Source organism: Lonchura striata, chromosome 6 (assembly GCF_046129695.1).
Source record: "Lonchura striata isolate bLonStr1 chromosome 6, bLonStr1.mat, whole genome shotgun sequence".
Classification (NCBI taxonomy): Eukaryota; Metazoa; Chordata; class Aves; order Passeriformes; family Estrildidae; genus Lonchura; species Lonchura striata.
This window is the reverse complement of record NC_134608.1, coordinates 39058201-39085411: the sequence shown is the minus strand read 5'-3', so window position 1 is coordinate 39085411 and position 27211 is coordinate 39058201. Positions and strand designations below refer to the sequence as shown.

General features: G+C 45.3%; 1 protein-coding gene across 5 annotated transcripts; it reads left to right on the top strand.

Annotated features, from left to right (window-relative positions):
* Positions 1–1367: 1367 nt before the first annotated feature.
* On the top strand, positions 1368–25915 carry PACSIN3 (protein kinase C and casein kinase substrate in neurons 3). 5 transcript variants are annotated; one of them, XM_021533333.2, is made up of 13 exons: positions 1459–1481; positions 7746–7810; positions 13648–13734; positions 15144–15244; positions 15681–15837; positions 16609–16844; positions 17241–17396; positions 17940–18115; positions 18925–19045; positions 19511–19641; positions 20296–20361; positions 20875–21035; positions 22612–25915. In XM_021533333.2, exons 4-13 carry the CDS (start codon positions 15191–15193, stop codon positions 22725–22727), a joined length of 1374 nt encoding a protein of 457 aa, XP_021389008.1. In that variant the 5' UTR covers positions 1459–1481; positions 7746–7810; positions 13648–13734; positions 15144–15190; the 3' UTR covers positions 22728–25915. The 5 variants fall into 5 exon arrangements, with proteins under 5 accessions (XP_021389007.1, XP_077640304.1, XP_021389008.1 ...); XM_021533334.2 differs by lacking the exon at positions 1459–1481 and adding an exon at positions 3390–3522; XM_021533332.2 differs by lacking the exon at positions 7746–7810 and having other exon boundaries at positions 1368–1481.
* The last annotated feature ends 1296 nt before the right edge of the window (positions 25916–27211 follow it).

Sequence of the window (27211 nt, the reverse complement as noted above, 5' to 3'; positions counted from 1 at the left end):
TAGATGCACATGAGATAGCAATCTAGAAATCAGCATGCAAACATAACACCGGGCAAACACTGGATATAGACTATTAATGGATGACAGGAGCTTGCCTTTTCTGACCTTCATTAATGTACATTACTTTGATAACAGAAATCAAAAATGCAGAACTTAATTGAATTAGGGAGTATCTGTGCCAAAGAATAGGGTTCAGTTTTGTTTTAGTAAAAGACAAAGTTGCTTATACTCTCAGCTGTGATTAACTTCAAGGACAAGACAAGCATATTTTTTCACTTTTTACAAGTGACACCCATAGGCAATGACCTGTCATGGGTGTCTACCTTCCAGAGACCCTATGCTGGTAAAGGTGAACAGAGGATTGGTCTCAGAAGAAATTAAGTGGAATGGTTTCTAATGTCCACTTTCTAACACAAAATTTCACTGTATATGAAGGGCATCAGCACAGTTATTTTCTGGTTCTTATGAAATCTAGGGCACTTGGAAAGAAAGGCAAAACACCTAAGTACTGCTGCAGAGAAATGGAAGATTTATGGCATGCTCTTTCCTTTCTTTCTTCTGCAAGGCTCTCAGTCTTTCCTTTTTCCACCAATTGAATAAACATCACTACAAACCCACAGTTGGTCCTTGGAATTATGTCCCAAGTCACTTGGAAGCAGTGACTTCAAGAGAAGGCGGGCCAGCAAGGCCTGGTAGCGCTCCGCCAGCAAGCCCTGGCCCAGGGGATATTGCACTCAGGGATTTAAAAGATGACGTCCAAATTATTCAGATAGACGTTTTCAGAGAAATGGAAGAGTGACTGAAAGCAGTTTGCAAGATCGGGCTGAACGAGAAAGACGGATGCCAAGGTGAACTGATGCCACCCTCTAAGCCCAGGGAGAGTGACCCATGCCACTCTCACACGAGAGACCACAGCACTTCACTTGGGTGGAAATCAGCCTTGGGGAACCTCCTGCTCCAACAGCAGGGGGGCTCCAAGCCCTGCACGTCAGCTGGCCGGTACAGCACACAGATGAACGAACTCACGGACAGGAGCCGAACTCGGGGCTGGGCCGAGTGGGCAGCTCCTCCCAGAGCTGTCTCCCTCCCGACCCCGCCACGAGGGGGATCCCAGCCAGGCCGATTTCCCTCAGTCCCCTCCGCATCCCACAGCTGCAGCCCTTCCCAACGTGGAGGTAGGGGAGAACGACAACGGGAGCCGGCGCTGCCCTCCCGGCACCTCTGCCGACCCCACCTGCCTGGGCAGAGCCCGCTCCCGTTAATTGGATCAAGGGCCGGGCGGCGGGGGCGGGAGGCGGGAGCTGTGCTGGAGCGGCTCCGTCGCTGCCATCGGAGCAGCCCGAGCGCGGGCCCGCCCCGCGGGAGCCGCTGGAGGCGGGGCGGGACCCCCGAGTCCCGCGGCTGAAGTAGGGGGAGGGCTCAGCCGGCCCCTCCCCGAGGTGGCCGCTGCCCGCTGAGCGTCCCGCCGCGCCGCCTGCGAGGTAAGCGGCGGGCTCGCTGCTGTGGGCTTCGCTCCGCGGGCCCGCCGCCTTTTCGGACCTGTGCCCTGCGGGGTGCTGGGGGTCCTGGCGGCGGAGCCCGTCCCGGTCCCGGCGCCGCCTTCCCGCGGCGAGCAGCGTGTCTCGGGACGCGCTGGCAACTGCGAGGGAAAAGTTTCCTCATGGAAAGGGGGCGGGTGGGGGAGGCGGTACCCGGCTGGGCGCTGGCTGTGGGCAGGAGGGGACTGGGAGGCGGCTCGGCGCGGTTCGTCTGGAGGCGCAGCGGAGACCCCCGGTAGGTGCGGGAGCGGCGGCGTGCGGTGCTGGGAAGGGCGGCGGGGCTGTGGTCCCGGCGGGTTGGTCGCGAGGGGCTGGGGAAGCTCTTGCCGGAGTTTCACTGCCTTCGCGTCCCTAAGCTTCGCCGGGTGCCCCGCCGCCGGCCTCCTGGGGCCGGCCCGCTGCCACCGCCCCGTCACTGGGGGCTGCCGAGGCGTTCCCTCCCTCCCTCCCTCCGGAGCCCGCGCCTCCGCTCCGCCGCGGGGACAGGGGCCTCTTTGTGCCGGATCCGCGCAGAGCCGCTTCCCACTCTGAAACCGGAGCCGCGGGCGCTGGCAGCGCTGTGCAGAGTGGGGATAAAGCGGCTTCCCAGGACCCCCCGGGAAAGGGGCCGCGCCGGGGCCCGTGCTCGCGGGGCTGCAGTCCCTTGTCTCCGGCGTCCGTGTTGCCGGACTGTGAACCGGACTCCGGACAGCTGACTGGAGAAGTTCGGTACACGAGACCGAACAAGGTGTCCTTGTTCGTCCTCTTCCTCTCTTGTGGCTGCCAACAGCAGGGAGGGGAGGGCGAGGGGCAGGCACCCAGGGGTGCTGCCTGTGGCCGTGTCACCGGGCCCCTCGTAGGCTGCTGGGGTTACCGTGTCCTCTCCAGCCTAGGGCAGGAGAAAGCTGATAAACAGGGAGGGTATTAATGTGCCTGAATATCCAGTGCTTGAGAAGACAGTCTGATTTGTCACTGGGCATGGGAGGAGGGTTCCATGGTCTCTAAAGCTATCGATAAGTGAGCATGGCACAAACGCATTAACTTGTTCCACCACTTTCTGTGCCAACTATGTGTTCTTTCCTTGCTTCAGTTCTTCAGGTATGCAAGAAGGCTCAGGGCTTGGTGGGGCAGGCAACGTTAGCTGACCACCACCAGACACTTGTTTGTGGCCCTAGGAAGTAGTCTGGCCTTTTTGTTCACTCTTGGACCGTCCTTATAGAACTGGTGCTCCTTATTTCCTGAAACTGGAAATGGACTTCTCTCCCCTTCAAATCAGCTGCCGGTCTAATTTGCACAAAGGAATTTCTGATATGATGGTAATTGATTGCAGTACAGAACCAAAGCAGAGCCTCTCACTGCACCCTGGAATTGAAGTGTCACTAAGCCTTACAGTGGGTGACTCAAGTCATTCTTGGGAAGGAATGAGAGCAGAATGCACAACTGCAATGTGTGGGCTAAAATGACAGGGTCCAGATACTCTGTGATGCAGGTGTGAGCTGGTCTTTGGGTGGAGTCAAAGTGGAGCTTCTCCCCATGAGTTGCGTAACTGGGCACATTCTTTCATGCAAGGATTCACCTTTCTCTGAAGTCCACAATGTGCTTTCTGTGAGATGGAGTCTGCTTTGATAGTGTTTTGTGTAATTAATGGTATTTCTCTAGAAGTTCCCTAAAATATTTACTCGATTGTCCTTTGAGTTGCAGCTTGGAACAGAATGAATGTGTGAGCATGATCAGCTGCCTGCTGCCTTCCCTATTCTGTGCCTGGTCCATTGTATTGCTTTACTGGCTTTTTAATTTTTTTCTTCTGGTCTGTGTGTTTGAGCTTCTCTGGCTTGCCTGCACTTGTTCAGGTGAAGACTGTCTTCTTTTCAGGCTGCAAAAAGCAGTAACTTCAGAGTGTCACCCATGTATAGGGCTGAGAACAACTGCCTACCTGGAAGTCTATTCTCAAATGTCAACAAGTGAATAGGCTTGTGTGTGGCTGGACTGTGCCAAAATGCTGCAGGTCAGTGCAACCAGCCCCTCCAAGTATAACCAAGTCATAAAAGCCTGCATATTTTATGGACCCAAATAAATTTCTTCACAGGATAATGACTGGCGCTTTTAGTCATTTTAGGTTTTCGTGGATTTTACAAAACTTAGCCTGAATCTTCTGGGCTTTCCCTGGGTGATCATGAATTTCCAACAAAAAGAAAATAAATATGTATTGGAGAATCAATGTATATTTACACACACACATGCATATATATATAAAAAGTACAATTATATATCTATATATAATGTATATATAATACAATAATGTAATAATATATATATATATATATACACACAGTAACACAATAATGGGACTTCTTAGGAGATGCAAAGCTGTAAGAATGTCTCTACCACCACAACAGGGTGATGTGAGCTTCTGTCAGAACTCATGATATCAGCAAGCATGGCAAATACTGCATATTCTTTATTCTGACCATCTCAAGAGTGGAGATTATTCAGTTATTGTTTGAATCATTTGGTCTGTCATGGCTGGCATCCAGGGATTGAACTGGGGACCTCAAAAGCTAAAAGTATCTGCTTGTAGCCTGAGTGGAAAAAGCTATACTCTTGATCAGAGAGCATTAATAAACTGCCTGTGTTTTTGCCATCAGCTGATCAGTGATCTGTGAATTTGGGCTGCTTTTGAGAGTTTATGGGGAAATGGCTGAACAATATGAGAGCTGTTTAAGCCCTTTAAGGAGCTCTTATCTTTTTAAAACAGACTTTGTGATCAGGCAAGCTGTTTTATCGCTAGTTACTCAGTGCAATGGGTGTAGAGGGTACTCTGTGAGAGGCAACTGTGACAGATAGATTTAAAAAAAACCTTAATATTTTAGTCTAAGACTTTAGTGGATGGGTCAGAAAACAGTGACTACTGTATCTGGAAATTTTCACGAAGAACTTAGGATTTTGCTCTTTGAAGAATTACAACAGAATTTGGCATCCTTGAAGCAGTTAAGCTGTTCAAGTGGTAGCTTTTTGCTGCTACCTTCCAGCATGGTGGTCACTGTAATTTAACATCAAAATGCACTCTTCACTATCTGGGCACAAGTTTTTCCAGCAGCACAAAGGAAAATGTTGTACAAAGAACGTGGTGCATCCTCTGCTGTAATCATCCAGCTTTGTTTCAATGACCAGTACATTAGTTTCAATTCCTTTGTGCTGAAATGTGGGTTGAAGCTGGGCACTGCTATAAGGCAGTAAATGTGACTGGCATCCTAATCACATTTGAGCGTTCACTGGTTTCTCCTTGCTGTGAATGGGATGATGGGAATGAGCCTTTAAGACTTGGGATAGTTGGAATTTGTGTGTTAAATCTAGTGATTGCCACTGGGCACTGCAGTTTGTTGAAAAGGCATGTGAGAGGTCTCCATGGTACCAGGGGCCTGGATCCAGAAGCATTAGGTTTGTATAGGATTTTATGCTCTCTTAATAGCTGACTGTGGTAGGACTGTTTATTGCAACTAAGTTTTTCCAGGCTAGAGGAGTTAGAATTGCTGCAGGCAACCCATAAGTAACAGTGCTGGCAAGTCTTCAGCCTCCTCAGTCCTGCCCCTACTGTGAGGTTGCCCAAGCTGTGTCTCTCCTGTTTGCAGGAAGATACAGTACTTACCTTCTGGGTTCTCAGGGACATAGTCCTTTCAGTTACCTACGGGTGATTTGCTGTTGGTAGTAAGTTGCTGCCATCCCTCAGTACAGTACCCCTGCTGCTGAGCCAAACCTCTCCCACTCCTGAGAGTGCTGAGCTGCACCAGCTGCAGTACTGCTGTGCAGAGCTCTGAAGTGGCCTTGCTGCCTTTTCTGACAAGGGCAAGAAGCTTTCATGGAGGATTGAGAGAAGATGCAGTATATTTCACTTCTTGAATGATTACAGGTATTTACTTCTGCTTCTTGATGTTTTCAGTCAGCTCTGCCTTGGATGAGGACTGGTGAGCTATGGTAACCCATGGGAAACCTTGCTGTTGACTCCAGCAGGCTTCGACTCCAATGCAAGCAAACAGTTAGGGTTTTGAGCTGCTTCAGGAAGTATTGTAGGGAAATAAAGCCCACTAGGTTGCTTTGTTATGCTTGTGGTTTTTTTAAAAAGCCTTCCAGTGTTCTTTTCTCACATGTCAGGTTGAATCTTGAGGACCAGAAACTGAAATCATTCCTTTGGGCAGTGGACTGAGAAAGCAAATGAAATTCCAGTGATGCTGAACATTAAAATCTGTCCTGTCACGTGTGCACTTTGGGCTGACTGCCCTGTTTGCCTGTATTCTTCTAAAGTATTTTGAATAAAATTTAGGATATGAAGTCTTAATAGTTCTGGTTTCCAGCCTGAGATCCAAAAACTTATTTTAAGAGGCACTACTGATACTAAGGAGTGGATTCTATGCAGATACTATGAAAGCAGATAAAAGTTGCTCCATGACATGCAGGGCAATGAACTTCAAGAAGAATGTGTGAAGTATTTGTGGCCTTCCAGTAGAAGGATTTAAGCCTTTCAGTACTTAAAAGGAGCTTTATATAAAGAGGGAGAGCAACTTCTTGCATGGGCAGATGGTGATCGGACAAGGGGGAATGCTTTCAAGCTAGACAAGAAATTTAGATGTTATGAAGACATTCTTTACTTAAAGGGTTGCTAGAGAAGTTGTGGATATCCCATCCCTGGTAGTGTTCAAGGCCAGGTTGGATGGACTTTTGAACAACCTGGTCTAATGGGTGGTGTCCAAGCCCATGGAGATAGGCACAGATGATATTTGTGGTTCCTTCCAACCCAAACCATTCTATGATTCAATGAAGTACGAATCTCCACAGTGCAGGCCAGTTCCTAATGGATTTCCTACTTCAACCTTGTTACCTTGTGTGTATCTCTGGGAAGTGTGTCAGAAAGGTGCATGAAAATGTTTAGAAGTGGAGTACTTCCAAAGTGGCTGATCTGCCAAACTCTTCTTGAACCAGGAGATGCTGGAGAGGGAATATAAGTTCTCTCCAGTCCACAGAGCAAATGATGCTTTTGTTTCACGCCTGGTCCCATAAAAAAATAGGCAAAATGACTCTGTGTAAAAGCTACTCTACAGTCCTTCCAGTTTACATGGTGTTGAAATCTGCCTTTAGTTGCAGCTGTCTTTATGCTGTTTAGATTTTCCTGCAGAATAAACCTAGCTCTGGTAACAAAAGGTATAAAAAGAGCCTTGGTGTCAAAGTGGAGGAACTGGTCACACCTGGAACAGAAGCAATGGGTGTGATACTTTAACCTCATTCTTCTTTATCATAAGAGATGCCCTAGCACTCATTTTTATCTTATTCAGCTCTCAAGTCAAGGAGTTGGTTGCACTCCCTTTAACAGACTGTTTGGGGACTCAAAACTCTGCAGAGAACTGGATGAACTTCAGAAATGCCTTGAGGATGATCTTTAATGTTTTTGTCTCCATTATATGAATATTTGGAAGGAAAGTATTCACATAATAAGCAGTTTTAGTAAATCAGCTTTTACCATGTAAAACCAGAAACCCATTTGATGCAGCCATAGATAAAGAAATGCAATACTTTGAAATAATTGGCCACATGATTATCACACACTTGGTCTGAAGGACAAATTTCTTCCAACTCTTATCTCCCTTTCCCCTTTCTCAAAAAGCAGCCAGTGGAAAAGACAACTATTTGTAAAGAAAACCCAGAAGCTGCAGAACTGCAGATGAGTTAAAAACTCACTGTGGTTTCCAAGTGGGAGAAGGGAGCAGAGAAGGCTGGAGACTTCTGACTGCTGTGCAGTCTAGTGAAGCAAGAAACCATCAGAAGCTCATTGTTAGAATGGACCTAACTGGCTTATGGCTCCTACAAAGTTTGTTTGACTGCATTAAGTGCAGTCTGCTTCTTTAGGACTTCCTAATGCATTCATGTAAACTTGATCCCTGCTCTTGGCATTGCAAGGTGATTCAATCACAGGAGACTATTCCAGTGGCAGGAACTTAGTGGAGTTTGCCTCCCTACCTGCTCCCCATCCACAACCACAGGAAACACCCCTGATCACTACTTCCCATTATTTCTGCCTTCTTTACTCAGCATTAGATGAGTCCAGGGCATTTTATTCTGTTTGGATCGGTGTTGTTCACATAAAGATTCCAACAAATCAAACTTCTAACTCCAAGCCTAGTTGGAGAGGATAGACTGGTCCAACCTGCTACTACAATAACTTATCTTACTAAATTCCAGGCAGCTGTGTTACAGAATGGACTATTGATCCTCCCAGTTAATAAGTGCAGAAAAAACATTACCAGGTAAGATGTAGATTAAATCCTGGAAAATGTTTGCATTCGGTGTGGATTGAGACTGCTGAGGAGGGTTATACTAGCTTTGACTAGAGCTTTAGACACCTGTTTATCAGTGATTTAGGAAGAAAGAACTTCAACTTGTTTGGGGTGCCATCTGATGAGCAGGGAAGTGCATGTGGTTGGTGTTTGCTTGCAGAGACTGATGCAGCAGGGTGGGAAGTACCCTGGGAAATATCCAGCATAGAATCAAACAAATGAAGAGGCCAGGGAATGGGACAGTAGCAAGTACATGTTCTCCATTTCTGCCTGGGTTAAAACCTTGCCCCGAGAGAGTGGTAAGACAGAGTGTGAGAGCTAGAAAGTGAGCATGCTGTGACTAAGGAGTGGAACGGGAATGATACTGTTCATAGGTCTAAGAAAAGCAGCTAGGGTTGTGCTGTTCCTTGTAACTTGTATGTGTGGCTTCTTACTAAATTGTCAGCTGCAGCTGCTAAACACCTAGACACAACATACATGTTTAAATTATTCCAGCAACCATTTTGAATAAAGATGAACATAGCCTATTGCCCTGTGTGAGTATGGTACATACACAATGGTTTGGCACTGGCTTTTTCCCTCCTTCAGCTCTGTATTTGAGATTGTAATTTATTTTAATAAAAAGAATAACTGGGAAGAAAATGTTACATGTACCTTGATAGCCCACTACATTCCTTCATTAGCATTGTCTCATACTGTCATGTTAACCAGAGTAGATCTGTGTTCCTGTGATATTAAAGATCCTCTGCATCATATTGGAAATAAAATCAGATTATTTTCCTTTTATTGGTAAAACAGTTTCTGTCTGGTAAAGCTACGTCAGCCAGGAATCTTAACCCTTAGATCAGCAGCAATGTATTAGTAGAAGCCTGTCCTGTAGCCTTGGCTGCTGACAGGGAATAGCTAATAGTAGAAAAAATTGAGTTCTGCATGAACACTTCAAAAACAGCTTGGAGTGGCACATGGGGAGTGTCTGTCATTGGTACATTAACTTGATCTGAATGTGAAGACTAAGCTAAAGAAGCTGTGGTCTGGACTCAGGGGTCAACCCTTCAATCTTGTCTGTGTTTTAGTACTTTGGTATAATCATTGAGAATTTTGCTAGTGGACAACCACACAATCTCTAGACAATCATGGGCTGGGAGATGGGCTTCTGTTACAGGCTTGCACAGAGCTGAAGTGACCTATGTGTGTAGTTACTGTTCTGCCTGGTGTCTCTCTGACCTCTCCCTGGCTGCAGAAAGGAGCTGAAATCTTGTTTGAAACTGTATTAGACAGCCCTGGCAGGCTTCAGTCCTTAGGGAGAGGCTGGAAAACACTGGCTTAGTCTCTTTCCCAGTCAGGTGACTGCTGAGGGCGTGATGCTGCAATGAGATAAATGCATCTAAGGGAAGTTTTGGGAGATCTTTGTGTTACTTGGCATTCTTTCTAGCAGTAGACAAGAACTGTCCCCTCTTCAGAAAGGTGAGTATGCCTATAAATACCAGACCTCCTGCATAATGGCAGTGGAAAGCACATTACTGGACATCATCCCAGTTATTGGTGCAGAGCTATTGGATGTGCAGTTCCAGAGCTGGGGAGTCTGGAAAGGACACCCTGTCCCATGCCCCATTTCATTCTCTCTGTTGAGGACCTTCTTAGCTCTGCTGTACCAACAATAATCAAGTTTGTTACACTGCTGGAGTGACAAGGAATCTTCTGGCTTCAGTTCTCTAGTTTCATTCTGACAAGTTAGAAGGAAAAAAAAGTAATTCTGTAAGAGAAAGGGGGCTGCCATCTTTTTGATTGAAACATTTATCTGCAACCTATACCAGAGTGCCAATATTTTTGGAGGGAAAAGAATGCCTTGACCACTGTGTGCTGTACAGAAAAATGACCGGGGAATCAAACAAATTGGTTGCAGAAAGTATCAAATTCCTCCTTTCTGGTAGTAGTTTGTCTTTAGGTGGAAATTATTTTGTAGCACTGATTAAAACTTTTGCTTAGCTTGGCTTTAGCACCTATATAGAAATTGATCCACAATGAAAGTGTGTCTTCACCAAAGTCTCACTTACTAGATAAATGTAACTCAATTTGTCCCTACATGTGTCTGTCTGTATCCAGCATTTGCTCTTGTAGTTGGGAAAGGGAAGAGGAGTTGGGCAGAAGGCCTTCTCTGGTACAATATACAAACTTTGTGTGGATTAATTCCTGCAGGGCTGCAGCCCTTTGAGCCTTTGTAGAGTTCAGAGGTTTGATCTTGGGGAACTTAAGAAAACAGTTGCTCATAAGAATTCTCAGGAGGCAGTCAAGCAGCGCATAGACATGGTGCCTTGGGCATTTGGAGGCTGGAAGTATTGGAATGTGGTAGAGATGGAAGAGAATTTCTGTGGTTTACCTGCCTGAGGGAAAGCTTTCAATGGACAAGAGCTATTATTACTTTTGCATCTAGAAGTTTTTCTATGTGGATCAGGACCCTGTTGCACAGATGCTGTGAAAGCATGAAGCAACAAGGCACACCCTACAATGCGTAATGGGTTTCACATATTTTTGAAAGAGAATGTTTTAGCCTGACACCTTGATCTGAGGGCAGGGATCTGTGCTCTGAGATGCATCCCTGACTGGATCACAAGTGAGAATAACAACATGGCTTAAAGGTAGAAACAGCTCTATCACAATGAGCCCTCAGGTATTTTCCTGAGTGGAGCTCAGTACCAGTGTGCCAGTCATGAGCCATTCCATCTTTCTGCAGCTAAAGAACAAGAAGCATTTTTTGATAACTTAATAGGGAGTTGATAGCAGGTGTGGCCTAATAATTATGTTGGCTCCTAAGTGAGAGCAGGTAGGCATGAGAAGGGAGGTATCTTTTCTAACACAGCAAGCTGAAATAGTTGTAGCTGTCATTTACATGGTTCAGTTTGCCTGATGTTGCTGGTTGTAGTGGTGTCTGTGATGCCTTTATTGGAAATCCTCTGGAGGTATGAAATGAATAACAGTGTAGTCACTCCATCTTTTTCAGAGACCTCTTGCAGGAGCTGCTGTGAAGTCTTAATTAGCTCTTAACTGTGAGAGCTGATAAATAAAGGTGGGAAGATAGGCATAAACATTCCTTTGCCCTGCAAATATGATTTGTTGCTAGATAGCCTCCTCTTAGAAGAGGTGGCAGTGGAATCAGGAGGAGTCTTGTATGTGGTACTGGCCCACATAAAACTCTAGTTGATCCAATATAACTCCAGCTACATTGCTTATACTGTACAGGCTCTGCCAGCCCTCCTGAATCATTTGGTGGCTCTTGCTAAACAAGGCTGTCCATGTCCATCCCTGTCATCTTTATTTTGCTGTAAAACAATGTCCAGGCTTTGGCACATGTATTTACCTTACCCGTCAAACATGGGTTTTCCCTGGTCTCAAACACTTAGTGGCTCACATCATGTGGTATTTCAGGAATAGATCGGCATGAAGGGGTGGATTGGCAATCTGCTTGCTTGTCTAGGGCTTGCTCAGGGTGACAGCAGCAGCTGTTCTTTTCAGCCCCTCTGTGCAAGTACTAAGTACGTTCCCTATGTCTGCATGCAGATCCAATTTGATCTGCTGACTGACATGGGCTCATGAAGTATGTAAAGTCCAGAAAAAGCCCAGCAGGAAAGGGTTGTTCTTGTTCTTTGACCTTTTTGCTTCTACCAAGCTGGATTTTTCTGGATTTTTATAAAGACTATACAACTGCTATGGAAATATGTACTCAACTGACTGCTTACTCAGATCATGGAGATTAGCCTGTAGAAATATTATACCACTTCATTGTATCCCCCCCCGGCTACTGTGTTGATGACTACAGTAAAGCCGTTAGCTGTGGCATATTTACCACATGATATTACAGATGCTAAAAAATCATATGAATTCAAAAGTAGGTTGAAGAAATTAATGGAAGACAAATCTGTTGAGTGCTTATTCACAGGGGGCACATCCAGCTCAGGGAAGTTCCTGTCAGCAAGTGGTTAGAGGCTTGGAGAGCGTGCAGGGAGGCGTCATGTATGCTTGCTCTGTAGTCAAAGTGAAGGAAAGTATCTCCTTTTGGCTGCAGTCTAGAAAAGCTATGAGGGCGTGACAAACCTTAGTCTGATCCAGCACAGCTACTATTATATTTCAGAGCCATTTAGTGATAGTAAATCTGGTTATTTGAGTTGGTGACTCCTGAGAAAGCAAGCAGGTGTGACTAAAATTCTAACATGGAAAATGCAGAAAGAATGGATTCAGGGTTTGGGATGTTTGCTTAGCTTGACTGTCCCTCAAATGGACAACCATATACTGCCATACAACAGCTTTCCACATTTACCCTCTAAATTCTAGTACCATGTAGTAAGCCTGAATTGGAAACCAGAGATGGAAGGCATGTTTGTGATTCATTGCTTCCTGATAAAGTGGGGATGGGGGAGTAGTGCGGAAAAAGTGATACAGCATTCATTTGTCATGTATACATGTATAATTGATCTATGTCTTCATCAGGAGAAAGAAAGGATGAGTTTTAAATACACTTTTATACACCTTCACAAAGTTGTTTTTTTTTTTTTAATCATAGCAATTTCAGGAATATTTATTCTGGTTTTATTGGGGACTACTGGAAGCTTTAACTTTTTATCCAGTGACATGGACGACTCAGAGTCACAACTCTTCCCCCTCACCTCTTGCCTTCCCTTCTTCACCAAAAGTCATTAGTTTGCAATAACCCAGTCTGCTTTTCTTTCCTTCCTTCTCTTTCCCTATCTTCTTTCACTTCTTCTCAAAAATGGTCTTACCATCTGGCTAAAAATCCCACTTCCATGTTTTGCAGTTTCTGCTCTCAACTGCCCTAAACCTTCCAGCCTCAGCTGAGTGCATACTGGAGACTGAGAAGGGATTTTTTTGCTTGGCCATAGTTGAGGTTTTTTGCTATTTTTGTCTGTTTTTTTTTTTTTTTTTAATAAATAAACCTTTTAGATTGAGGTAAATCCCCAGGGATGTAAAGGTGAGATAAACAAAAATATCTTATTCTGCCCTTGATTCTCTTAGCCTTTGCAGACCTTTTACTTGTCTTTGCTCTGTGGAAAGCTGATGACCATTACTTGACCACTATCATATAGCAAAATAAAGTATTTCTGAGAATGTGATTGGAACCGCTTACAGAAGCAAGGGACAGAAAAGCTCCCTGCTAGAGGGCTACATCCTACCAGTGCAGTGCTAGGTGCTCTTGTACTAAAGGGACTGTAGACCAGAATATGCATTCTGGTGAGTTTTAGTGGCTTTTTCTTTTTTTCTTTATGTAGAGTTATCAAGTTCTTTGACTTGTGTATAAGTCTTCGTCTTTAGTTGAGAGACTGGAGAAGGTATGTGTGTGTCCTTCTTTCTTTCTCCCAAAGGCAGCTATGTGTAAAAGTATATGCAGCGAGGGCATAAAGGCGGTGGGGTTTGCTAAACTGGGCACTGTCCAGTGAGGGGGACCACGCCCCATGTGGGGTTCTTGGGTGCTTATTTTAGGCCTTTCTGGCCCAAGCTGTTCCCTGTGCTCAGCTGTTGTGATGCTACCTTTCCTGCAGAAAAGTGCTGTCAGCCACCCCAGTGTTTCTATTTTAATGCTCTCTGGGGCTAGATCTTGTGACACAAGGATTTGGCATCTCTCCTACGTGTTGGAACATGGCATCTGGCATCTCGGAAGGCACAGTGGGTGCAGCTGCTATATCAGAGGGTGCCCCTCCTAAGTGGTTGGTAGAAAAGGGACACCCCTTTGTGTGCATTAGAACAGGCATCATCCCTGTGAAGGAGTGTCTGACCGTGTCCATCTCTGTCTCCTCCAGTCTTTTTTCAGAATCTGAAAGAAGAGCTTGAGACACATTTGCCAGCTTCCCACTGCTCCCCTGCGGTATCTCGCTTTCAGCTTTCAGGTATGTAGTTACTGGGGCCAGGAGTAGAGTTGCATACCCTGGAGGCTGTAAGATGGTTTTGCAGTCAGATGACAAATGGTGGGGAGGGAGGACAAAGACAGCTGGTGGCATTTTCAAGGTTTGTGTACCTGAATGTCATATCCCATTTAACAAGTTGCTTCAGTGACTGGAATTCAGCATTTCTAGCCATCTGAAGAATGCCAGAAGAACATCATTAATTTACTTCTGACATACTCCATGGGGTGACACTGGGCACAGTCAAAAGTCAGAAATTCCTGAAGTCTGGGTTGGGGTGCTTGACTGTGTGGCTCATGCCATCAAGAAGGATTTGTATGAGGTGGGAGATGTTGACTCTTGACCTGATCTTCTCTGCTGTGTGCTCTGTGGGCTGGCAGAATGAGCAGATACCTCTCTGGGGTGTGAGGAAAGCTTTTTATAACTAGGAATGTGCAAGAGGAGAAGTGGCAGCAAAGGCCATGCATTAACCTGGGCTTGTCCAAAAAGAACTGGGTTTGTCAGCAAGTGACTGGGCTTGGGTCCTGTTACTCCTTCTCTCATTCTTGCACAAGAACAATCCTGAACCTCTCCCTAAGGAATTCATGGCTTTGTACCACATCAGGAACAAACTGGCAGTGCAGGCTAGCACAGGGCAGAAGTTCTGAGATAGTAGAGAATGAGAGGAACCTTTTACATTCCAGTCCAGATTTTGAGCCTAATGCAGTGAGTGTAGTGAAAGCAGCTGTGCAGGCATGTTTCTAGAGAAGCAGTGCTGCTTGGTAACAGGCAGATGTGCTGTGCTGCCATTTGGCTGGGCACATTTCTGTACTTCTGCTCGAGCACAGTTCAGCTGGTGGGCAGCTTATGGGGCTCCTCCCCATTCAAGACATGCCTGCCTGCTGACTGCTCAGCCTTGTTTTTCCCAGTCAGTTGTTGTAATCCTGAGTCACACTGGGAAGCTGGAGTCATCTCCATTGACACAAGACTTTAAATAAAGTCTTTCAAGGCAGATTTTAAATAGCCTTAGCTATCTCAGTTTCTGTTACCCTCTTGAAGGCCTTGGTTAAGAACAGAACCTCTGCAGAAGTATTTGGTGCTGCTGAAGAGTGTTGGATTCATGAGCATGTCCAGTATCTGCACAGCCAAGGTTTGGCAATATTGTCTTCTGCAACATCCTTTCCCAATGTGTTCCAAGCCTACCAAGGAGGCCTCTTGTCTTCAGGGAGGGAGGAGGCCGGTTCAGCCCTGTGTATCTCTGCTGGACCTTGCCATCTGCAGCTACAAGGGCACTGATGACAGTACTTGACTGCAGGGCAGCAAGTTGGGCTCCTCCAGCTCCAAGAGTCATGAACTATGCTGTCTGCAAAGGCTCAGCTAGTGCTGTGATGGAAATCACTTTTCTCTCTTCTCAGGTTAACTGAAATCTGCAAACATTCTCTGCTGCAAGAAAAAGAGGGTGATGTCATCAGAAGATGATGCTGGCGGGGAGGCTCCTGGGGGCAGTTTCTGGGAGGTAAGGAAGGATAATTGGAGTGTGAGGGAGGTAGGAGTGTCATCTTGCCACCCACTGGTGAAATTGGGTTGAGTTGCAGGTCTGTGGTGACATGATGCCCTTGAGGAGTGGAAGGGAGGAACTATGGGAAGGTTCAGTGCCATGCTGTGTGTTACTGTAGGGGAGTAGTGAGTCTTTCTTCCATAGATACTGTGGAATGAGAGTTCCTTATTCAGCTGACATTGATCTGAGCTGTGAAAGAAGCAAGCAAAGCATCTCAGCTTCTTCTCTCCAGTACTGTATCTGCCTGAGACTGCCAGAGGAGCGTCTGAGCCCAGATGCTGACTTCAGAAGGGCCCATGTTCCCTCCCTGTGCAATGATGGGCCTGCTCTTGTCTGTACTGAAGGAATGTGAAAGTCAGTACAGTATAAACAATAATGTTGTGTGACATTTCAGGCTGGAAACTACAAGCGGACAGTGAAACGTGTCGATGATGGCTACCGGCTCTGCAATGACCTTATCTCCTGCTTCCAGGAGCGAGCCAAGATAGAGAAGAACTATGCCCAGCAGCTAACAGAATGGTCCCGTAAGTGGAGGACCAATGTGGAGAGAGGTAAAGTTGGCATATCAGACTGGGAACAGGAAGCAATCATTGCACTCCCTTTTTGAGTGCTATCTCTTACTGAGGTGACACTTTTTCTGTGAGGGATGGGCTTCCCCTCCCCAGGAAGGGGGTAATTTTCTTGGACATCATTTTGTGTATTTGCCTGATTTTATAGTCAGTCCTCTGATTCACTTGGAGATGTGTTCTCTTGTCATGTGCATGGTTATTAAAAATAACCAAAAAACCTTTGTGCTAAGTTTGGCAAGTCTTTGGGCAGTCCATGTCTTAAATCAAGCTGGAGATACCCCACTTTAAGGATGGCTTTGCTGTCTTCTCCTCCAGTCTGAGAATAACTACTAATGCTGTGATTTAGTGCCAGTGTGCTCAAACTGATAGTGTCTCACAAAGTAACAGGAAACAATGGGACAGATGTCCCAAAGGACTTTATGGTCTGTGAAGCAGAAGCCTAGCCTCAGTCATGAATAAATGTTGCTCTCTGCTCTAAAGCCTAAGCCAGATTTGGGAAGAGAATTTTCTACAGAAACCTCCTCCTAGCAGGCACTGTCTGGGACTGTTGAAGCTGCCCAAAGAAATGCCTATCTCATCCGGCTCTAACAGCCAGTCTAGATGCTGCCTGGTGGAACTGTGGAGACCTATCAGTGCTGACTTGTTTGATGGGGCAGAGTTGGACTATGTACTGGTAGATGTATGAGGAAAATAATCTGTGTTCCCTTCTATGGGCAGTAGGTATAAGAGCCTCTCCGGTGCTTGTTCCTGCAGGTCCGCAGTATGGTACTCTGGAAAAAGCCTGGCATGCCTTCCTAACAGCTGCAGACAAACTCAGTGAAATTCACCTGGCTGTCCGGAACCACCTGGCTGGTGAAGATTCAGATAAGATCAAGGCCTGGCAGAAGGAGGCCTACCACAAGCAGATGATTGGAGGCTTCAAGGAAACAAAGGATGCAGAGGATGGGTTCCGCAAGGCCCAGAAACCCTGGGTGAAAAAGATGAAAGATGTAAGCAAAGTGTGAATGGGGAAAGAGAGATAAGGGTAATTGAGCTGGCTGCCTGATTTCAAGAGCCACTGGGCGGGCAAACTAGGTTAGCTAGAGTAAGAGAATTCCCAGAGAGGGATGGATTTCTTGAAGATCTCATGTTCTCGTGGTTTTATAATTTCTTTCCCATATGGGAAGACTTTCCTAACAGGTTTTTTACTCCTACACAGCAGGTGAGCACTGAAAAAGAGATCATTTGAAGGTACCACTTCACACTGAAGCATTGTTTACTAAATGCTGAACTGGCATTCCTGTTAGATTTCTGTAGACTCTAACAAATATTAACATGCCTCCTCTCAGCATTGGAGGATCAATGTGGACAGGATCATAACTTTTTCTGCATCTCTTCTCCTGCAGGTGGAGACTTCTAAGAAAAACTATCATGCAGCCCGGAAGGAGGAGAAAACGGCCCATACAAGGGAGAACCATGCCAAGGCAGACTCGTCTGTCTCACAGGAGCAGATGCGCAAGCTGCAGGAGCGTGTAGAGAAGTGCACTCAGGAGGCTGAGAAGGTGTGTGTGTGTGTTGTATGGATGGGGGTCACAAGGATACTTCTTTCAAGGAAAAAGCATTGGTGGTAATGTCCCTCAGTGAAATGATTTGGCTGAAGCCTGTAAGAAGATGTGAAATCCCATCATGTGAGGCTTTAGTAAGCTAGACTGAGACTTCAGTTACTAAGATCTTGGTCTTGGAGTTAGGCAAAATCTTAATTTATAAATAAATTTAAACTGAAAAAGGAAAAAAGTGTAGGGGATTTGGGGCAGGGAGTGGAGCCTGTAGAGCTGAAGACTTGGCTACCAAAAATAGCTGATTTGTCTGTCCACAAGAGGAAGGTCCTGTTTGAAAGAGAGTAGTAAGGAAGAACAGGAAACTTGCAAGAATATTAGGAGAGCAATGGACTGGGACATCAGCTATGGGATTTCTTATTTCTTTGGTGTATTTGTTCAACAGTGCAGGGTGGAAAATATTTATCAATCCCAAGCCAGAATAGGGAGGGTTGTTACTTGTTTGCCATCAGGGCAACACATCTCACCACTGCTGTGTTCCTGCTACAGTGCAAGGATCAATATGAGAAGATGCTGGAAGAATTGAATCGCTACAATCCCCGCTACATGGAGGATATGGAGCAAGTGTTTGAGGGCTGCCAGGAGGCAGAGCGCAAGCGATTGTGCTTCTTTAAGGAGATGCTTCTGAATCTGCACCAGCATCTCAACCTCTCCACCAGTGAAAGGTACTGGTCCTGATGCAGAGGGGAATTCTGCCAGCCTGGAGTGCTTAGGCTATGGTGAGGGGTGCCAGTTCTGGTGTCTCTGAAAGCTGCTTGTATCAGCCAACTCTCACTTTTCCCCCTTTCAAATGTATATTAGAAGTGGCATTTGGTCTCTTTAGAGTGGCCAGTGCTGGGGTCTGTGATTGTAGGCAGTGCCAGGCTCCCCAGAGAGGATTTTCTGCCTTTGAACCCTTCCTTTTTCACTACTCTCCAGTACTGTCCTGTGTGTGTATTTCTATCCAATGAAAAGCCTTACGTTGCTATATGTAATCCCAGGCTAAGGAATGTAGTAGCTCTGTTGCCTTCTAGTATTGATGGTTATTCCACCTATTTTGCCCTTAGTAGAGAGACCTTTTGTGAAGTAATGCCTGTAAGGCCACTAGTTGCCCTAAGCAGAGGTTACACAGGGGTAACAGGCACAGCCAAAAATCTTCTGTGCCGCTTTTATGTTAGAGGCAATAAATCTGAGCTACCTCCCTGTCCATGTGCAAGAATTTGCCAAGTTATTTCAGTGCTCACTTAATGAGCTGCACTGGCACTTGTTAGGCACTGCCACACCAAACAAGCCTGTCCCATTTGCCCAGCTGATTCTCCAGTAAGGGAGGCTGTGTTTTCCTAGGGCTGAATAGGTGGTGCTCTAGCATTCTTAATCCTGTGGGATTGAGGATACTATGTAATTGTGCATGAGGTTAATCTCTTCCTTCCTACTTGGTTTTTGGGAAACTGCCGAGGGATTTGATTACTGGTGGTTCTGCCTGTTCTGGTTGTAGCTTTCATGCATTGTATCGGGATCTCCACCAAGTCATCATGGCTGCAGACAACCAGGAGGACCTGAAGTGGTGGCGCAACACTCATGGACCAGGCATGGCGATGAATTGGCCTCAGTTTGAGGTGGGGTAGCATTCTAGAGTGTGTTAATGCTATTTCCAAACAATTAGCTGCTCAGCTGAAATTGGCGATTACTAGTTTTGTGTTGGAAAGACCATGTCTTTGCTCAGCAGACTCGGGATGTTGGGCTCTTCTGAAATTGTTGTGTTGCAAGCTGTCTGTTGCCCAAAGGGGCACACATAGGCTGCCAAGCTATATTCCAGCCATCCAGCTGCAAGGTCAGAGAACAGGAGGTGGTGCTCAGGGCTGTGGGACAGCTTTCTGTGATGATTTTCTCACAGCCTCTCTTGTTGCACCTTGGGATTCAACAGAAATGAGCCTGCTATACCAGCAAGGCTATTGAGCTGACCAGTTCAGCTGCTACTGAAGTACCACCTGGTCTTCCGTTGTTTTGTATTGGGCAGAAAAGACGCACAGAGCTTTTCTATCTGGGTGGCTTTGATGGTATTACTGGTTTTCCCTGGACAGGAATGGTCTCTCGAAACACAGAGGCAAATCACCAAGAAGGAGAAGAGTGGCAAGGTGGCTGATGATGTCACTCTGACCAGTATTTTGCCTGCACGAGATGGTGTTGTCTCACAGACCCCTCTGCAGACAAGGTAAAGGCTGAATTCTGGGATACATCAGGTTAGGAAAAGTACAGTCCTGCCTAGGTACATGAATGAGTTGGATTGGTAAGAGTAATCTCTTCCTTAATTTCCTGTCTCTTGCCTATGGCCTTACCTGTGTCACTCTGGAAAAGGCCATGTAGAAAATGCCATTTAGGGAGCTGTTTGGCTTTGGGTTTGTTTTGTTTTTAGAGTTTTTTTGGGATTTTTTTGTCTAGCACATTCTGCCTCGCAAAATGCCTTCCTGGTAAAGATCCTTCTAGTGACAAGATTTAGCCCAGTCTGACTAGTGCTGTCTGATTCTGGCATGCATTTCCCCAGTTCTTCCTTCCAGACAGGGTGAAAAGAGTTGGGGTTTGTGTGGTTTCCTAAATGAAGGTAACAAATACTTACTGTTTTTCGCTGGTATTGTGCTGAGTAGTACCTGACAAGTTTGGGTATAGCTGCTTCACTTACCAGGAAGCAAGCCGGGCGAATAGGGAGAAGCAGAACAGACTCATCCTACTGTTCCAGTAGCTGTCCTGTTCTAAAAGGCAGACTCTATCCAAAGTGAACCAAGAAGAATGGGGATATAGAGATTTTTTCAAGGCCACTACTGTATTTCACAGTCAATTGGATTCAGGGGCCCTATTTACCAATCTACAGGTTTTCCTATCAAGAGGAGCAGAACAGCTTCTTCTATGACACCCTGAAGGCACCAACCCATGTGAAGTTAGTATGGAACATAGCCTCTGTTGGGTTTTTTGGGTTCCAGGTGCCTGTCTTCTGCTGCTCTTCCCCTCTTCTCTTGTCCCTGACTTGGAAAACATAATTCCAGATATCTCATCAGGATGCAAAACACAGCTTTTCCTCTCTGTCTTATTCTTGGCTGGAATAACTCTGGATGCAGCTGGGCTCTCCAGTTAGGACTGGCCTTTCTTGTATAAGAAGATCTGCTAGAGTAGGAGGAGATCATGAAGAGTGTGTGTGTGTGTATGTGTATAAAAATATGTTGAGAGCAAGTTATCCTCCTGGCCCTCAGGGTTCCAATGCTGGGGTGCTTTCAACAAAATCTAGTATCTCCTGGGATCTCTCTTCCCTGTTTGCCCTCGCTTGACTTTTGGGCCTCTTGCACCCTGTCCTATAGTAGAGCAGTCTCAGGGGGAGTCAGGGTGGTGCATGATTCAGGTCCATGATCAATCTACTAACAACCATCTTGTCCCTTCTCGCCTTCCACACACACAGCGGAGGGAAGGAAGACATTTCGGAGTGGTCAGATGAGGACACTCCCAAGAAGTGCCTGGATGCCAATGGGCATGAGGAAGACCTAAACGTACCAGGTGTACGGGTACGAGCACTCTATGATTACACAGGACAGGAGGCTGATGAGCTGAGCTTTAAAGCAGGTACAGAAACACTAATCTCTTACTAACCTTCCACTGTCCTCACTTGGGCTCACTGAATGATTGAAACACTCTGTAAGAATTGCATGTCCACTTGAAAAATGACATTTATTATTGCCTTGATCTGACCACTTCCAGCTCCTTTGAGGTGGATGACACAATGGGAAATCCAGTTTTTTCTAGACCAGAAGGTAGTAAGGCCGCATGGAAAGAGACAGTCTAGGCCTTGGTCAGAGAGCAAAACCCTGCCTATCCTTAGGGCATTTATGCTGAATTGTGCCTTGAGCCTTTATTAAATGTTTCTCTCTTGCACCATTGATATAAAAATTACATAGGTGTTTTGGATTGTCTTTTCAAATAATGTGAAGATAGATATTTTGGGAGAAGCTCACCTGACTGACATGTACTACTGAAGGCAGAAGTCAGCTGGCAAAAAACAGCTATGCAAACTGTTGCTCAAAATGGGTATCTCGAGAATGGAGATCCTGGCTTGCAGCAGAGGATTGAGTGCTGGAGCAAACAGACCTGTCTTCTTCTCTTCCTTTAGTTAAATTTAAGTTTGCATGTGCCCTCCTCTCATCTTCAAGTGGACATCATGATCTTGGGAGTGTCTCTGATCTATCTTGTTTTGAGTTTTACATGGTATCTCTGTGCTATACCTCTCCAAAACACACCCACTGGAAGTCACTGAAGTCCTTCAGTAGCAGAGCCTTGCGCCTGAGGCCGGTATCTGTGCTGCAGTGTTACCATACTAGTAAACTTCCTAAGGCTAACTTGTTGCTTTAAAAGATCTTGCAGTATGGGTGCTCTAGAACTTGACTTGGTTCTCTCTTTCCACTCAGCAGATGAAATGGGGTATGACTTGTTAGCTGTAGTCATCTCCTTTTTGAATCTGCTTTCAGCAACACATACCATTAAGGCTTCAGCTTAACAGCAGTGACTTTCTGAGGCTCTGCCAATGTGGGATGTGCCTATTGATGCAGTCAGACCTCCCTCTCTGGCAGAAGTATGACCTTCCACTGGTCAAGGAGGGGATCTTTCTGCCCCTTCCCAAAGTAGATGTGGGAATTTTAAAAGCCTTTCCTGGTCATAGTCTGAGAAATCAGTTGATTTCATGCCTTACTGGCCAAACCAGACACTCCATCATCGAACAGGCATTTTGGGTCCTAACAGCCAGAGCTTAGTAGCTTCTTGTATTTTCTTCCCACTTGCCTATCAGAGGGGCCACAAAGAAAAAAATGTGTCAGATCTGTCTGATCACTCTGGTTTGTAAGCATGTTCCTTAGGGAGAGAAAAGCAGGTAGAACTATAGGGCACAAAAGATTTCTGATGCTGAATAGAAGTAGTGAAGGTCTGTTGAAGTTCCTTAGTCAAGATGATAGTACTGAGTATAAATACTGAAGAGATCAGTTATTCTGGCTTTGATTAAACTGCAGTATGATAGGGGTTTTGATAAGGGGAGAAGAGAGTGATGACTGAGACCAATAATCTTTTGTTTTTTATCAAGTCATCTTAGGTGGGTAAAAATGCCATGCTGCCTTTCTCAAGACTGCCTCCTAATGACTGTTCTTACTTTTAGGTGAAGAACTAATGAAGATTAGTGAGGAAGATGAGCAGGGCTGGTGCAAGGGCCGACTTCTCACTGGTCAAGTTGGACTCTATCCTGCTAATTATGTTGAGAAGGTTGGATCATGATTGCTGCTGCCCCACCACTGCCTCACAGCCATACCAGCATCTCCTGCAGAGGTCACTGGGTCACTCCTGGCCCCAACCCACCTTTGCAGTATATCCAGCAGCTTCTGGACTTTAAAGGCACATATTCCATGTAACTAATGCTTCATTTTAAACATCTAGATCTGTAGGGATTTTCTAAAAAATAAACAAGGATGAATAAAGACTGTTATGAGCACTACAGTAGTGTAGGAGTGCAGAAAGAAACAGATCCTTTTGACTTGCACTCAGTGAAAGGAGGTAAGTTTTCAGGGAGCTCTATAGAAGAGAGAAAGCATCCTTCCTTGACTTCAGTGCACATGCATCCATAGTGCATTGGGTGTTGAGGTCTGCCCTGCCTCCAGGCTTCCTGTTCAATGAAGTTTTGATATGCAAGGTAATAGGGAACTTAGCCCTTTTTAGCTCCATCAAGCTGACTGGCAGAAAGCTCTTTATTTTCCCATGTCTTTTCTAAGTTTTCCCTCACCTGCAAGCTTGTTGGCTTCCCTGATAAGGCAGCTGGTAAAAGTTACACAGCTACAACCTGAACATCCCTTTTCACTGCCCTAATTTTTATTGAGATAACCCCAGGAATGAATAATAGTATAGCTGAGGCACAGGAGAAAGAAGCTTCTGTCTTGCATGGTGTGGCTGTTCAGGCTAATGAGTTCTGAACAGACCTGTTGTGCAGCAAGTTGGAGTTGACTGAATGCTCCCTGAGCTAAAATGGATTTGAGACATGCTGAAGGCTGTTTTTAACAAAATGACAGCCATATTCCAGTGTTGTTTTGCTTAGGGTTCCTAAATTCACTTGTGTATGTTGGGGTTTCTAATGCATCTGGATTATTTTTGCTACACCTCTCTTCAAGATCACTTAATGCACAGCAGAGACCCTCTTTTTTTCCTTTCCAATATCTTCTTGACTTACACAGGGCTAGAAGTGCGCTCCCTGCTTTCCCAAAGACCCCTGCACTGTGATGAGGGTTGCACTGTGGAAGTTGCCTACTGGCTAGCACAAATTATCTATAGAGGGGTAACTCCCCTTTTTGTCCTGGATTGCTTCAAGTGCACTTCTGCCCAGTTGTTAAGTGCCATTCAGCAGTGAGGATGTATCAAACATCTTTCTCTCACCTGTCCTGCCTTTGAGAGCCTGTGAGACTGCTGGGAAGACCTGGCATCCTGATCCTAGTGCTCTGCATGTTCCAGCATAGGGACTGATAAGCCCAAGAGCTTGAGGGAACAAAAAACTGGAAAAGCTCCCATTGTCAGACAAACAAAGGCAAGCAAGCAGTTGCTTAAAAATGGCTTACTTAGTACATCTGCTTGAAAGTGCTGCTGAAATGTATTTGGAGTTTATAGTAACCTTCTGTAGTGACATTCTTATTCTGGCCTAGCAGATGTGAGTGACCTGGCTCAGTCAAACTCAAAAAACTCAGTCGAGCCTCCACCAACCACTTGGGGTGAACTGCTTCAAAGCTGTTTGAAAAAAGGGTGCTACACATAAAGTCTAAAGCTGTGGGTGAGCATTGGGATTAAATGTATTGTGTTAACAGCAGCTACTAAACCAAAATGTAGACTGAAACAAAGGAGGGGATAGACATATTCAAACTGTTAATTTAGGAAGATTAAGTATCACAAAAATCTCATTGCCTGGCTGACAACAGAAAATAACCTTTTACAGCATATTGGATGCCTTGAAATGTAGTCTGCCATGGACAAAGAGATGGGAGACTAATGCTATTTAGTGCTTTTGTGAGACCACAGAAATTTACAGTTGCAAAGTTTTGCTTGAAATAGCCCTAGCAATGTACTTCTTGAATGGGGAAGAGGGGTGCAAACCAAAAGAAAAAGGCTAAAGCATTTTCTCAGAGTCTATTATGTAATTTCTCAATAAAGGAGAAAGTATTTCTGAAAGGCAATTATATATCTAAGCAACAGACATTAAAAATGCCTGGATTTAGCTATGAATTTAATTAGTATTCTAGGTTCAGTATCTGAAGATGCCTCTAAGCTTATGCCATGTAATTAGAGGTGTTGGTATATAAGCATTTGGATTTATTTAAAGATCCAGTCTGCTTTCAGTTCTGTGTCTCAAGTAAAAATATAATTAGTGTTGTCCAGTAATTGCATGTGTTCCACTTGCTGACCCACAATGGAATGATTTGTTGCTCCTTTGTCCTAGCACATGCAAATATGAAGAGAGTCATGCCTGCCAGGCTTATGAGAGAACTGAGACTAAAACAGTGCTAAAATGACCTGAGATTCCTATAAACAATACTGAAGTTTCCCTGATTAATCTGCATATTTCAAACACTAATGCTAGACTTTCATGTAAAGTCGAAAAAATGGTAGAAGGGAGCTACAGAGGATGACATGGAAAACTGACTTTATCTCCTCTTTTGAGTTCTAGTCAGGCTGTAATTAGAGATGGAGTTAGGTGTGGCCATAACATGCTAAAGGACAGAAATGTCCAGTGAACAGGACCGCTGATTACAGTACAAACAACCTGAAATTCCACAGGACAAAGTCTGAACAGACTTGTTTGTCCTAGGAAAACATGACCACCTGATTATAGTGGGCTGCTTGAAGGTTTCCAGAAATTGTGACATTATTGTATCTTATGTGAACAAGTTCTCTAAGGACTGTTTGCACATCAGAAATTCCTGCCAAGAGCTGAAGTAATGGACAGCAGACAATAGACTGAGAATTAAAAACTGTGTGGCTAGACTGTACCTTACAAACAGGCATGGCACTTAGTTCTGGCTACTCAAAACCATCTGGATTAGTAAAAGAGAGTTTGTGTAGTAAAGATCCAGCTAGAGGGAAGGAGGAAAAAAACCCACACCAACCCACATCTAATGATCTTATATTAAAGTAATAGCTCTGCCTGGATGCTTGGTTTTCCACAGAAGCAAATGAGGTTTTGTTAACCACAAAGGTTCTAGTTGAAATTTCCATGCCATGCCAGAAGTTTTGTGTGTGGACAGAGACATGTATACATAAACTAATTGCTGTGCGTGAATTCCAGAAGGCCAGTGAAGCCTGTTCTTCCCCCATAGTTTTTGTAAAAAAAGACACAAATGCACCTCTGTGCCTGATGGGCAACACAGTGAATAATTATCTAGTCATATTTTATTTTATAATAAAGCCATTCCTTGTGGAAAGCACATACACCTGTGGTTAGTAGATAATTAATTTGGTTCTGGCATCTTCCTGGGAAAGAATTTTAGAACTGTCATGCGAAGCTTGGATTTCCTGTTGATGATGAATTTTGTAGGAAGAGGAAGTGAAAGATTATCTATGACAGATCACACCCATTTCCCCAAAGTAGTAGCTGAGCTTGGCTAACCCAGTAATGGTTTTGCCCTGTAGGCAGAATCTGGGTCACAGAGCCCACGGGGCAGCTGTGCTGTGGGATGGCAGCTGAGTTGTGGTTAGTCTTCAGCTCTGGGTGGCACTCCCACAGCCCTGCCTGGAGCTTGGGGCCATTGCTGCTTCAGTTTACTTTCCATCCCACTTCCCATCCCCTGTGTCCTTGTGGCTGTTTTGCTTGGCACTAATCACTGAGGCAGGTGCAAGTATGTGGCAATCCTGCAGAGAGACCCATGAGTGCTGTTAAAAACTGTCCTGCACTGCCTCTGCTCCTGCTCTGTTTGCAGGTGCAGCCCAAGGCCACAGCTGTGAGGCTGTGGAGCTCAGCGCTGTTGTCTCCCGCAGGCTCCCCCAACTGCAGTGCAGGCTCTGTGTGAACTGGAGCTGCCTTGCATTTGTGAACCGCTGGCATTATGCTCAGGGACAGCAGGCTGCAAAAATCCCTTCTGCTTGTGAAGAAAGCTGGTGTTGCAGTCAAAATGGGCTTGAACACTCCACACAGACCTGTAGGTGATCATTTCTAGGGTAACTGCACTGAGACCAGCTGCTAACAGATGATGGCGCTGAAGGTGAGACAAAGCCAGTGCCGCAAACCCCATCTTGACCCACGGAAATGTCGTTGGAATTGCAGCCTGGTAACAAAGGTTGTGCAAAATAAACAATAATGATGATACATGGCATGATACAAAGTAGTGTCTTCAAAGGGACCTCGCACCAAAACAACCAACCAGCCAAAAAAAGAAGAAACAAAAAACTTGTAACCATGTGATGAAGCACTGCCCAGGTCCAGGCTAGAAGGAGCTGAAAAACTCAGGGCTGCAAGGGAGTGAGACTTTACCAAGCTACCTAGGTTCTTAGCAGATCAAAGAGGATTAGTATGAGATGATGAACAAATCCTTGCTGAAAGGGAGGTGAAGTGGGGGGTGAAGTAGATACTGTAACTGGAAGAAACTGGTTAGTTATCTTTAGAACATCTTGACTAAGCAACATGGCTGCAGTGAACTTTTCCAAACTAAATTTCAGGCCAAATCACTTCTGCTGCTTTCAGAACATCCATTTTTTGGCCATGTCGTCCTGTTTTTCATCATTCAGTAACC